This window comes from Ammodytes marinus (genome assembly GCF_949987685.1).
Source record: "Ammodytes marinus genome assembly, chromosome: 5".
NCBI lineage: Eukaryota > Metazoa > Chordata > Actinopteri > Uranoscopiformes > Ammodytidae > Ammodytes > Ammodytes marinus.
Window position 1 is genome coordinate 12,239,615 of NC_137234.1, and position 13,284 is coordinate 12,252,898.

The 13,284-nt window shown below is 43.1% G+C and overlaps 3 protein-coding genes across 3 annotated transcripts in view; 2 read left to right on the plus strand and 1 right to left on the minus strand.

Annotated features, from left to right (window-relative positions):
- Nucleotides 1–398: 398 nt before the first annotated feature.
- Nucleotides 399–2,485, plus strand: LOC307250975 (small integral membrane protein 29-like). The gene is made up of 5 exons (XM_080028260.1): nt 399–444; nt 943–1,204; nt 1,289–1,314; nt 1,419–1,521; nt 1,925–2,485. The coding sequence occupies exons 2-5, from the start codon at nt 1,058–1,060 to the stop codon at nt 1,976–1,978; spliced, it is 330 nt and encodes a 109-aa protein (XP_079884386.1). The 5' UTR covers nt 399–444; nt 943–1,057; the 3' UTR covers nt 1,979–2,485.
- Nucleotides 2,486–4,065: 1,580 nt separating this feature from the next.
- On the plus strand, nt 4,066–4,449 carry bncr (bouncer; the record flags this gene model as incomplete). Its single annotated transcript, XM_080028546.1, has 1 exon — nt 4,066–4,449. The coding sequence occupies one exon, from the start codon at nt 4,066–4,068 to the stop codon at nt 4,447–4,449; it is 384 nt and encodes a 127-aa protein (XP_079884672.1).
- A 1,355-nt stretch (nt 4,450–5,804) lies between these two features.
- Nucleotides 5,805–13,284, minus strand: part of reln (reelin) — a gene marked incomplete at its 5' end in the record, with an annotated part of 105,684 nt that continues 98,204 nt past the window's right edge. The window contains 9 exons of the mRNA XM_080028365.1: nt 5,805–6,586; nt 10,458–10,556; nt 10,733–10,930; nt 11,156–11,375; nt 11,649–11,806; nt 11,936–12,097; nt 12,471–12,544; nt 12,645–12,820; nt 12,939–13,181. Coding sequence (XP_079884491.1) covers nt 6,490–6,586; nt 10,458–10,556; nt 10,733–10,930; nt 11,156–11,375; nt 11,649–11,806; nt 11,936–12,097; nt 12,471–12,544; nt 12,645–12,820; nt 12,939–13,181 — 1,427 coding nt within the window. The 3' untranslated portion in view covers nt 5,805–6,489. The remainder of the gene's footprint in view (nt 6,587–10,457; nt 10,557–10,732; nt 10,931–11,155; nt 11,376–11,648; nt 11,807–11,935; nt 12,098–12,470; nt 12,545–12,644; nt 12,821–12,938; nt 13,182–13,284) is intronic.

Genomic DNA, 13,284 nt, shown 5'->3' on the forward strand with positions numbered 1-13,284 from the left:
CATAATTACTCCCCCTCTGCTGGAGGAGAGAGAACATTACATGTGGGTGTGCTCTGGTTTCACAGTTGCATTTGTCCTAATGTCACATTTACAAAATATTCAAGATACAATGACATTGATTTTATTAAAAAATATATATTTTTGTTATCCTTATTAAAACAATAACTACAATTCCATATTGTGCAATACTCACTAGAAACATATAACACTTTTTAATTATTTCTGTTACACATCTTAAATGTGACAACTTCATTTGTAGTTAATACACAGATCTTTCCTGGTCAACAAACCGAAGCTCAGCTGTGACCACATCATATCCACTCCTCACTCAGGAATGTCATTGAGCTGGTTGAGGTATGTAAGCAGTGTTTGTTGTAAAGAGAAATGTAAGCAGCAAGAAGGAAATGTTTCTTCTTCGGCACTCTACTACAGTAGACACATAAGGTAAGATGGAATTACTCAGGGGGGATTTCAGGTGTAGAATGAACATTACGGAAGGCATCTTTGTACATTCATCAACTTCCTTGCAAGATTATCTGAAATATTTTAAGTGGAGGCAGGGATTCTGGAGAATGCTTGTTGACAAAATCACTTTGTCAAAATCAGAAAAAATGTCTCCTCACAAAACACTACCTGTAAGTACAGTGTGGCTGAACTGAAAAAATTAATCCGGTGTTAATAAACAGGCCTAGGCTCTGTAAACGGGCATGTTAACAAAGATTATAGGCTGTGTATTAACACTGGGTTATTTTATTTCTTTAAGCGCACACACAGTACACACAGGTAGCAAAATGAGGAGATATTCACTGATTTTGACAAAACATTTGTGTTGCAAACCAGCCTTCACCAGAATTACTGACTCCACCTTTAGGTCTTACATACAGATTCTTCAATTTTAAATGTCTTTGTAAACTTTGCGTTCTGTTTGATTCTCTAAAACAGTTAATAATGAGTCTTGAAAAAGCCCCACGTGGCCTTTCAGTGGGAATGGCAGCGTCGTCACGCCACTGAATGTGTCACAAAGGTGTCAGCTGAGGGGCACGGAGCAGAGGGGTGTATGATGGTGGAGACCGGGCAGAAAGAAATGCATTTCAACCACACAACTCCCAACATTTCACCCACAATACCCAACACTGGATATCCTGGTTTCTATGCACTCATCCCCATTGTACTGCTGACGCTGATAGGATGTGTAGTAGCAATGGTAAGAACAGCTCTACATTGATTATTTCACATGACCGCCTCAAAGGTTTATTTTTTTAATTTGTATTGTTGTGTTTTTCCTAAGGTTGTTTACATCAAGAGGAGATCAAGGTAAGTCATTTTTTTTGTAGTTTAAGCAAATGGCTTTCAGACCAGTTTAGCATCTTTTTATGTTCACATTCAGAACTTGGTTTCTTTTGTACATTTTGCTTCAGATTAGACGAGCTGCGCCACAGGCTGATTCCTCTGTACAGCTATGACCCGACAGAGGAAGACGAAGACTGGGGAGACGAATGCAGGGAGGATAAGGAGCTGACAGTGAGCAAACCACTAAAACTTTGCTTATCAAACACAGGAGTGTATCAACGTTCCCAGGGTTCAATACGATAATATGTCAGGGAAAAACTAGGCTTAATTACTCTTCCGCAAATCATAACTCAACCAGTGGTATAAAGATCAATTAATCAAGTTAAATGAACACATCAGGAACATATCATGAATATCAAGTCAGTGTTGTTCACTTAACAACTGTATTTTATCCACAAAACCGTATTCCACTTTCTGTTCCACTAACATTAATTAAATGTCCAAACAAATGCCATATCAATCTGGGAACATTGAACCCTGGGAACATTAGGATGACCCCTCATACACAATATACCTCCCCCTACATTGGTGATGAACATTTAAACTTATTTGTCTTACTTGTTTTTCTTCACAGGAACCTTTGTACAAGGAAGGAAAACTCTCCCTTTCAACAGCCTATGGAATATAAAACAAAACGAAGAGTGTGCCCAAATGGAGGAAGATGTCTTCCTTTTCAATGCAGATGCTGTACAAGTATGGACATTAAGTTTAAAGGAATGGGTGACATTGAACGGCTACAAGCTACTCATCAAATACACCCATTTCAACCTCATGGTACTTTCTATGCAGCTAAGCGGACAGCAGATGGCACTGTGATACTGTCGTTTGCCTCAGTGGAGATTATTATTATTTTTTTTAAGTGCAATGGGTTTTAAAGGTTAAGGCAAGATGTTATTTGTGGGCAATACATTAAAAACTCAAATTCAATTTGAAAGCTATTTGTTTGAGTGTGTGTATCACTAAAATGATGGATGATTGAAAGAGCTTCAGGGACACACCTGTTTCTGCTTGGTAATCAGAGGATTTGCTGGTGGTTGGAGGCACCACAGGTTTACAGATCCTTCACACTGTACGGGGATTTTACATGCAAGAAGATGGGATCAAAAAGAAAAAGCAGGTGAAAACAACTGAAATGGATGAATGAGATTTTCCCCAGTGCATATTATTTATCTTTACCTCTGTGTGTGTGTGTGGGGGGGATTGCTTTCAGTCTGGACGTCCATTTTTTTGGACCACACCGGCTCCTGTCCACAATTGTGTTGGCCACAGCTCTGGTCCTCCCAGCTCTGAGCCTGGACAGCCTGCTGTGCTACTACTGTCCCCTGCAGCAAAAAGGAAATCCCTGCCTCAATGTCAGCAGCCAGTGTCTGCCTGATCAGCGCTGCTCCAGCTCCAGAGGCCACTACGGTTCCATCCACATGCTGTCTGCTCAGGGCTGCGTTGAAGCTGAACTCTGTGGATCCCACGAAATCACCTCGTACCGGGGCGTCAAGTACAACATCAGCCACACCTGCTGCTGTAAAGACAACTGTAACGACCCGCCAAAGTCCGAGACCAGCCTACAGTCGCTACTGGGGATGATCAAGGACCATATAGATCGCACTAATATTACCAATGTTCCCAGAGAGGAGCTGTGGGATTCATGTGCAAACTACACATCCTCAAAGAGCACCACATTGTCTGTCACCGCATCATAAAATAGTGTGTAGGAGCCTGGGTAAAGGCCGGTTAGCCATAGGTACTTTATAGGTCGCCAAAAGATGACATGCCAAATGTGTAAATGAGAGAAATATGCATCATTGAGTGTTTTCTGTGATTACATTTTTGCTCCAGAGAGAAAAAGGTGGACTTATCAGCCATCCTCCTGACACTTGAGTAAATGCTGACATTGTTTTTTGTGGTTATTGATGAATGCAGCGGAATAAAAAGCACCATGATTAAGCACCCACTTTGTGTAATTGCTCTGTGTAGATTTTACAAGCAGGTGTGCAGGAGGGTGTGGCCTCTGCAGGAAGATCTTGGGGTGAGATTAGATAAGAGTCTGTCAGGAGAAGCTCTGAAAAGTTTGATCCTGTTTAGCTGGAGCTTGAATCTTTCAAATGTGCAGGTGAGTCTTCATAATATGGCTTTTGAAAGTTACACACCAAAATATATATATTTTTTACCTTTTTAGAGCCTTGAGCGTTTTGAATGTGACAATCAGTAGAGATCATTGACACCTGGGCTATAAGAGTTACACATTTTAAGAAGGATTAACTTGCTGAATTTCTTCTCTGAAAAAAGAAAACATATATATAGGATGGCAAGTGATTAAAGAAGACAGTCAACTACGGAGCCTATGAAAACAGTTGTATTAAATTATGTGTGATTCTGGAGGAGATTTGTCATATTGCAGAATATAATTCATGTGGTGTAACTCGATCAATCTTGGTTCTGAAACCACAAATGTCAAGCAGAAAGTCTATGTTACAAACTGGGGCAGTTGAATGGGAAAATATGGGTATTTAAAAAGCAGACAGGGTCTAGTAGTCTTCAAGTTGCATTGTGGGAAATGTAGTATCCAGTTTTTTTGGGGCACTTTGCATTTTATTCTCTAACAAGTGCCTAACTTTTTTTAGAAGTGCATTACTGAATCACTGATGTACTCTTTAAGAGTTTTTAACTAGGTCATGCCACTAAATGACCATATGCCTATCTTTGACATCCAGGCCCAACATGTTGCAGCTCATACATGTTGTTGTGTTGTGGCTCTACCTTCTCCTCCCCACGGTGCTCTGTGAGAACCTGCGATGCTACTACAGCCCCATCCTGGAGAAGGAAGAGAAGTATGAGCTCATTGTGACAGAGTGCCCTCCTGAAGAGGTGTGCTTCAAGGCAGACGGTCGCTATGGAAACCACAGTGCCCTGTCGGCCAGGGGATGCATGCCTAAGAAGGACTGCAGCCGGGAGCACACCATCCGCCTACTAGGAACCATCTACAACATGAGCTACAGCTGCTGTGATAAGCCGTACTGTAACTCCTGCCCGGGAGTCGTAGTCAAATCCCTGTACATCACCGTAGCACTTCTGACTTTAGCTGTGATGGCAGCTTGTGACTAAAGAATCACGATGAGCTACGTTACAAGCATCTTTTTAGGGATTCATGTCAAGGAGGAAGATTCTTATATGGTTGAACATTGCTCTGGCATCTCGGCAGCCTCAGTGTGATGTAATGCAGAGGGTTTGCAGAATGTTGGTGGTAAATGCCCAGTTTGAAGACACTGAGGTGTGCACCATGGTGATCGCAGAGATTTTTAGCATTTGCTTTTATGTATTTATTTGTACCATATATTACTAACAAATCTGTTTTTATACTGTTTTTAATGACTTTAAATATTTGAATAAATAAATTATTCAATGCCTGTTTGAATATTTCCAGGGAATTCTTTCTCACACCAACACACACACACACTGCACACATTTCAAAAAAGAAAGGACTTAAACCAACGATCAACTAATCTCACCAAGTATTGTCTGTGTTCGCATACCCTGATATGACTCAATCCATGTGCCATAAACTACATTGTTGTCGCAATATTTGTGTACTGGATATGTTCCTTCATCACAATGAAAATAGGTGCAGTAGATTAATTTGAATCATATACACAGTCCTACTGTTGTGAGTAATCACTGAAACACCAAAGTCGGATAACTATTGAGGAATGGACTAACTAATTGTTGAGATTTCTTGACAATGAGAAAAGCAATCAAATTACAGGCTTATTTTATTAAGATTGAAAGAGAACAGCTTAACCAATGTATACAGGATGAGGTTTGGACAGTCCTTTATTTCCCTTTTTATAAGGCTGCTGGGTCTCCCCATAGTGGATATACATATATATACAGGAGATTGCTATACTGGAGTTACACTGAGGGCAGAGGGTCCATATTACACAGACTTCAAAAAACAACACTAATAGAGCCTCACCTCCAGGTATCAGAAATTAGCAGAGAGAGAGAGAGAGAGGGGAATGGGGGAAACAGCACAAGAGGAAGGGGAAGAGAAGGAACAGGGGAGATGATGCAGTCTTTAAAGCCTGACTTGACTGCCAAATAACTTAACACTAGAAAATAACATACAGATTTCACGCACAGTGCATCTTAAATAGGTTACGTGAAGAACCATTTACCATAAATATCTGTATTTTCGGGAACCAACATATATATAAAAAAATGATAAAAAAAAGAAAATCATTGTTCAGTCTTTAATTTTTTTTCTTTTTTTCTCCTTTTCCCGTCGAGCAAATCGTTCTTTTGTTCCTTCTTCCAGTGGAGGCCGGGCTTTTTCCGCCCTGCCCATATCCATTCTCCAGATAAACAAGGAAAACGAAAACTGAACCCAGCACACCCCTCCCCTCCCCACCCCTTTAAAAGCATATGAATTAGTAGAAAACGAACAAACGAATGAACAGAACACCACAGTCAAATCATCACAAAAAGAACCCACAGACACACAGAACAGCAAGAACACAGTACTCTTTTTTTTTCTTCTTTTTTTCTTTTTAGCTTTGTGGTCACCGTTGTTCCTCTTAATGGTCAGTATCATCGTTGCGGTCTTTCTCCTGGCGTACTGGTTGGCAGCAGAGGAGTGGACCTCAGCCCCCCCGGCTGCTCAGTGGAACTAGAACCCAACTCTCCGATCGGCTGGTCAGTTCTGCAGTGATATATTATCTCTCAATTTCACAGTGTGGAAGGAAAAAGGAGGATGAGGAGAGAGAGGGTAGTTTTGTGGGTAGGGAAGCCAGGGGGTGGGTTAGCAGGGTTGAGACTTTGAGGAACCACAGCAACAATTAGAAAACAATTAGAAACCCCGACCGTCCATGGAAAAAAGTAAACAAAATGGCCGCTTCACTCCTTTCTTCCGAGTTTCATGCCCGCCCACCTGTTGAGTTGGGAAGGCCGTGATTGGCTGGCGTAAATTGGATTGGATGGTCTGCGTTGTATTGGGGGGGAGGACGGGTGAGGGAAGTCTAAGGCTGACTGGAATCCACCGGGGGATTGGGACTCGACAGGGTGATATGTCGTCAGGAGAAAATTGGATGAGCGTAGCGGGTGGATGTGTGATTGGCAGGTCAGAGGGCGAATCCTTTCTCGGCGGGTTCAGGCACGCTGTTGCAGTGCCCGCCTCTTGCGGTTGTAGTAGTGACGCGCGCCGGCCTGTCTGGCAAAGTTCATCATATAGTTTTGTTTGCGAGTGCTGCAGGGATACAAAGACAGTGAGAGAGGAAGGGAAAGATGAGGGGGACATTAGTGAGCGAGTAAACTAAAGCCGACTCATAATCCGACACATTCCCATGCACGCACTTTCACCCATGCACGCCAATCACGCGAATGATCTAATGCAGCTTTCATACTCACACACTTCCAGGATCATGCTAGCATTTTCAATCACATTTCAGCCACAACCTCAAACACTCAACAACCGTATGTATGGTTTCTCATGGCTGAGGGAATGGGTGGTGCTGCTCTACACAACTGGATTTGCTTACATTCTGTACAAATGGGAGGCAGCTAGACAGTGAACATGGTGACAGAACTAGCTACATGTATCCACGACTGAATGTCACGGGACAAGACATGGGACACGGAATCTACAAACATACTACCACGGACACTAAGAGGAACCTCTGACACTGATTGTTAGATATCAGGTCAACAGCCATCACTGGGAGAAAATAATATGAAAAAAATAACTGAACCAAAGCCATAAAAGTGCAGGGTTGTGAGTGGAGGAAGGGTGGTGTCGAATCTAGGACACGGAGAAAAGCTGCGGAAGATCGCTTTTGCTTAGCCTGTTCAATGCCTCTTCCATCCAGCAGGGCGGTGCCAGTGAGCCAGGAGTGCAGCCAGGGCAGGCAGGGGCCTCTGCGAAGCGGGGGAGGGGAACCAGGAGGGGGTCGGGAGGGTAGAGGATGGTATGTGTTTGTGTGTGATGGTCGATGCTATGGAGGTGGAAGTGTCAAGGCAGATCAGAGGGATGGCTGGTAAACTGTGTGTGTTTGAGAGTTTGTATGTGCCAATTTGTTTTTCAGATTGTTGGTCAGAAACCAGAGGCTGGTGAAGAGGGAGCTCCTGGCTCATGAGTCATTGTGTTGTTGTTGAAGAGACCAACAACCATGAGTGAAAAAGGGATGGAGAGAACAGTCGATCCCTAAAGCCATGCAAAGGAACTGGATGGAGGAGGTTAGTCAGATGAAACTCTCCTGCCAAATGGGCATTCATTTGAAATGAATGATGCAAGATGCCATTCATTGCAACTATAGTTGGTATATGAATGAAAAAAACTAAAACGACTTCCTGTGCTTGGACCAGAGTAAGATAGATTCTGTAACAACAGAACTTTTTCAAGGAGGATCACTGAATCGTGCGAGTTGGCTTGTAAATTAGCAGCTAGGTTAAAAAACACAACAAAAGCAGTGCAGCAAAGGTAGTCGCAACAACAAAACAAACAGATATAGGTATAGTGATGGATTACATCCCACATATACACACAAACACAGTACCATTGACATTTTCTATATGTCAATTATTACATTAAAAATACCTCAAGGATTGTGTGAACTGCACATTAAAAAAACGCAATACAACAATCATTTGTTTTCATCTGGTGACATTGGTTTGACCCCTTTTAGGGGATGAAATGTCATCTTAAAATATTTTAGATAAAATAAAATTGCCAGCACAAAAGGCTTCTCTGTTTATCACTCCATTTCACTGTGTTATTGCGCCTGTTGTTCTGCTTTCTTTGCCTAGAGCTGTCTCTGTTAGATCTGTGTGTTGGAGGACTTTGTCAGCGAGCCTTCACCTGGCCTGCTTGATGACCTGCCTGATATGAGGCTTGAGTTAAAGCGAGGGCATGAATATGACTGTTGTGATGATGTGGAGGAGGGCTGGGGGGTTGTGTCAGTGAGAGTGAGGAAGGGAGGGAGGGAGGGAGGGAGGGCGCACACAGTGTCTTGGGGAAGAAAGGAGAGGGTTGGGGAAGAGGGTGAGAGGGGGGCTGCATTCGGTAGGAGACGGAGAACTTACCTGACACTACAGCCATGCCACAGGGAGCAGAATACAGAAGAGAGCAGAGGTTAGAGCGCGAGAGGGGAGAAGCAGGAGGAGGGGACTGCTGTCTCTCAGAAAGGTCTGGGGGGGAAGGAGCCCTTGCCTGGGGAGGCACGGGTCCAAAGTGGGGGAGAAAATGAAGGAGAGAGTAGAGGCATCAAGATAGTCAGAGGTTCAAGAGAGAAGATGTGAAAGAAAGTGGAAAGAAGAAGAAGAAATTACATGAAAGAATGGGAAGAAGAAGAGTAGTTTGTGGAGATTGAGTGAAGAGACAGCAGAGAAATGTAACAAAGATGAAGGAAAGAGAGAGAGAAGAGCACAGGTAGAGGTGAAGACAGAGAGCAAGATATACAGAAGTAATCCATCCGTTGTATGCCAGAATGGGAAGAGAAAGGGAAGTAAAAGGGAAAGAGAGGTTTTGAAAAAGGAAAGAAGGAGAAGAAGTAGGAGAAAGAGGATTAAGTGAGGAAGGATACGATGTGGCACAGGCGGAGAGGAGGGAGCGCGACCACACCATCAAACACATTAAGCAGCAGGGAGGAAAGGTGCGTGGAGCAAAAGAAAAGATTGAGCAGGATAAGGAGCGAGAGGAAGAATGTGTGAAGGAGCAGAGGAGTGCCAAACAGAGAGAAATAAACAACAGAGCAAAGTGTGAGGATCAAGGTCACTCTTTTCAGCAGACACTGTTGAAAACCGTGCAAGTGCGAGGAAAGGAGTGGGACAGGTCACAACCACTTAAACCAGGGACAGCTCAGGTTAGGCTTAGGTGTGTGTTCGTATGTATTTCCAACTTTGTATCGACTGCATATGAAATATAAGATTGTCTTACGTGAGTGTTGTATGAAGCATTTGAAATGCATTGGGTATACATCTGAATGAACAATCATCACCCACATATAGTATATGGGAGCATTGCTCTGATACCCACAGCAACATGCAGAGAAAATGCATTGAAAATGCTTTAGGTTATTGCCATGTTAGCAATATGCTAGTGTGTTCACGATATCTTCAGTGCCCTGCAGGTTCTGCAGCTTTGCCATTTTTACTTGAAAACTGGCCTTGTATCCCACATTGAGAAAATGTTTACAGATCCTGTATGCTTACAAACTAAACTGCAATATAAATGTAAAAAGGGAAAAAAGACAAAGAGAGACACAATCAGTGCGGGGTGTCTTGAAGTTCCATCAAATCAAATCTTTAAATTAATTTTGTTTTCCCCCAGTAGAATGACATGTAGGACAAGGCCATTTTGGCACATGGAATGAAAAAACAAAGTGAGGTTATTGGCCAGTCTGAAAACACTGAATTCAGAGAACAACACAGAGACACGTGTCATATGTGTGAAGCCAACTACAGTTTCCTGTATTGTTTGCAGTATGATCTTGGATCAGTGCTATCATGCCTTACTATGGCCACTAAGGGGTGAATACTGTAATGATTAGCTTTGTGAATGAGTGTTTCACATTTGATGATAGCCTGAGTACAAAACCAAACACCACCACTTGAAGACTGGTCAATTGTCTAATTTAGCTCTATCTCCATCCTATTAAGCTTTTAAGTATGATATGATTTGTGACATGTTCGACATTTCAGTGGAAAGACACATCCATTCCCGACAAGTCGTTCATCTGGAAGATGCATGGGTTTTACAAGACACTGAAAATATGATGATCTGACAGCGGGAGTTGATCTGTCGGACACAGAACAGCCATCCACAAACATAACCCTTCACAGCAAAGCACAATGCAGTCATTTGCCTACTCTGTTTGCCTGCCATTGGAAGCTGTGATAAGTATTTGAAACAGCTGCTGAGATGTTGGTTGTGGATGGTAAACAGTGCACATGTAGATGTGCTTACAGTACATGTGTATGGTGTCTTAATGTGTTTTGCGAGAAGTAGAGGGGACTGTTTTCTACAGGACAGACTGAGGCAGAGGTAGAGACAGGGGCAGATCAGGGCTCATTTGGGGGCCAGTCTGGGGGGGCCGTATGCTGGCTGGGAATTGGGTACTCACAGAACTACTTCCACATGGTCGAGCGCCCACTGGTCATGTCCTGCACCGTCGTGGCGTGGCTGCCACCATCGCAGCATCACCCCTTTAACCCTCGCCTCTCTGGACAGATTAAGGGAAACATTGTAAGGTCACTTTTTAGTAATGACTTCAAAAGTATATCTGCAAATTACTTATTACAATGATTCATTAGAAAGTGACAACCTAACCTTTAATGAGGGACGTATTAGTTACTTCTTATGAAATATTTAAGAATAGGGCCATATTAGAAAACTCACAGTGGAATGTTGTAGGAGACTCTCTGGGCCTTTATGAAGTCTTTGGGCTGGTGCTGGGCGATCACGTGCCAGCTGACTCCATTGTTGACGCTGTATTGCAGCAGCACGGCCCGGTCTACCGTGTCTGCCTGATCCAGAGCAATGTTACAGCTGTCTGTCTGTGCCACACTGCCGATCTGCAGCACAAACATGATCTTACTGTAGGGAGACAGAAAGGAGAAAAGACAAAGTTAGGGTAACAAAAAAGAGAAAGGTTAGAGAAATGAAACATTTCTGGTTGGTAACACGTATCTTAAGTGTCTTAAGTATCTTAAGTGAAGTAAGTGAACACGTATCTTAATGTAGAGAAAACTAAACTGTGTTAGCTTTGAGTTAAATAATTGTACGTTAGCATATGTTTATATGTTTTGCTAGTACCTGTACCTGGCTCTAGTGAGGTCCAGCGGTTTGGTAACTGCCTGCCTCATCTTACAGCCATTAAAGTAGAGTGAGTCTCCGTGGGCATGCGGTGACAGCTGCCCACAGCCACTGCCCACTCCGCCACCCTGGATCAACTGCCAGCTCTCCTGCGATGCACTGCCCGACTCAAAGTTGTCCTTGATGGAGCTGGGCAGGTCGCTGCTGGAGAGGGAGCAGTCATCACCTGTTGAGGTTAGAGATCAAGCAGAAGGGGAGTGATGAAAAGGGATGAATGCAGGCCTGTTCATGTTGACATTTTTCAGATGTAAACTATAAAAGCTGTCTCAATCAAACAGAAACATTTGATTTAGTTATGTTGCTGATCTTATCTTTGGTTTCTTGCATCATTTCACTTCAATAAGAAACAAACCTAGCACTTGTATTCGAAACAGTACAAATGTGAAAGAACTTTATGTGTATCTAGTAGTCTGAATATAATATGCCGTTAGTGGCCCACCATGATATCCCTCGTCACAGATGCAGACCACTCCACTTGTACAGTAGCCATGGCCACTGCAGAGCCCCGGGCAGGCTTCACCGATGTACACATGGTCCACTCCCCAGCTCTGGCGTTCTCCTGTCCCCTCCTTTTGAATCAAGCGGAACTGGGTAGCCCTGGAAACATACAACCAATCACAAAAGGTTTAAAATGCCTCACGTGGAAATAAAGAGAACTGTTGTCTCTTGTTCCTTTGATATGAATAAAATAATGCTCCATAAGAAAAATTATATATTTGTGTCTACCCTGAGGAGACGTGGTCTGGCAGCTGGACTGTGACCCTTGTCCATGTGGAGCTGTTGACTGTACTGTAGATGGTGGACTCGTGGAACTGGAAGGGGGAGCAGCCCACGTTGTTTACTGAGGAGGGGAGGCACTCTGACTGTACCAGCTGCCACGAGTCAGACCTAAAGGGAGAGAGCGAGAGCTGTAAAGTGTCCAAGTGAAAATACACTAAATGGAAGATAAATGACCATTTCATAAAACATTTAAATTGTAAATGGTGGGTGCAGATTTAGGCTATTGGTCTTTGTTATGTGTAGGTCAATTGACTTGACATTTAAAACGGATGTTTTACATTAGCTTATACAGTATGTCATCTTACTTATAAACTTACGAATAACAATAGCTGGAAAAATCTTCATGTCTAGGTGTTAACTGTTGGAAGATGATACACCATACATACCCTGTAGGAGCCCTGATGTGCAAGGTATTGTACATTCCCTGTCATATTATAGCCTTGTTAGAATTATTTCCTTTATTATAGCTTATTTTTCTTACCTTGCATCCTTCCTGTACTGCAGCAGGACAGAATGCTGGTCTTGACAGGTGTCTGCTTCGCAACCGACAACAATCTGCATAAACAAGAGAGAGGTACAGTAAAGAACTAAAGCTTCCATGCACAAGACAAAGCTTAGAAATCAGCAGGTTTCTAGCTCTCTGGCAGCACTGTACCTTAAACTGTAGAATATATCCAGGTTGCACTATAAGCTCTCTAGTAGCAAGGATGTTGTGCGTCTTATCCTCGTTCTTGTTTGGCCAGTACAGGTGGAATGAAGGGTTTCCACAGAAACCAGCTGTGCGCACAGCGTTAGGGTAAAAACTCCAGCTTTCTTCATGAGAAACACCCTCTGGTGAAAGGCAAAGAAATAGAAAGTGATGACGAGGAAGAGTCCACATGATTTCCAGACATGAATTAATTTGTCCTGACAAGTGAGGCTCTAATTACATTAACACAAACAAACTCACCATCATCGAAGGTATCTAGCAGAGTGGGCGGGTTAATGTCTGACCCCCCCACCAAGATGTTGTCTATGGCCCACTGGGCTCTCTCCAGGCTAGGGGTTGCAAGGCCAGAGGAGATGGTGAATGGCTGCCACCAGCGCAGGCGAGTAGCATTGGTCATAGCTCCCTCCGGAAGGACAATATAGTCTCTCCTCACTGACACATACTTCAGATAGTCCATCTCATGCAGCAGCATCCAGGACACACCTGAGGAACGGATTGACAGAATGAGGAAAAAAAAAAAAAAGAGAGGACATTATCAGGGAAAGAAGAAATGATAAACTGATGATGAAAGAAAGGAACAATACAC

Excerpts from the sequence above, each read along its gene's own strand:
- LOC307250975 (XM_080028260.1), top strand. The coding sequence starts at position 1,058 with ATGATGGTGGAGACCGGGCAGAAAGAAATGCATTTCAACCACACAACT. Across the intron at positions 1,205-1,288 it reads TAGGATGTGTAGTAGCAATG|GTTGTTTACATCAAGAGGAG; the intron begins GTAAGAACAGCT and ends GTTTTTCCTAAG. Across the intron at positions 1,522-1,924 it reads GGGAGGATAAGGAGCTGACA|GAACCTTTGTACAAGGAAGG; the intron begins GTGAGCAAACCA and ends TTTTCTTCACAG.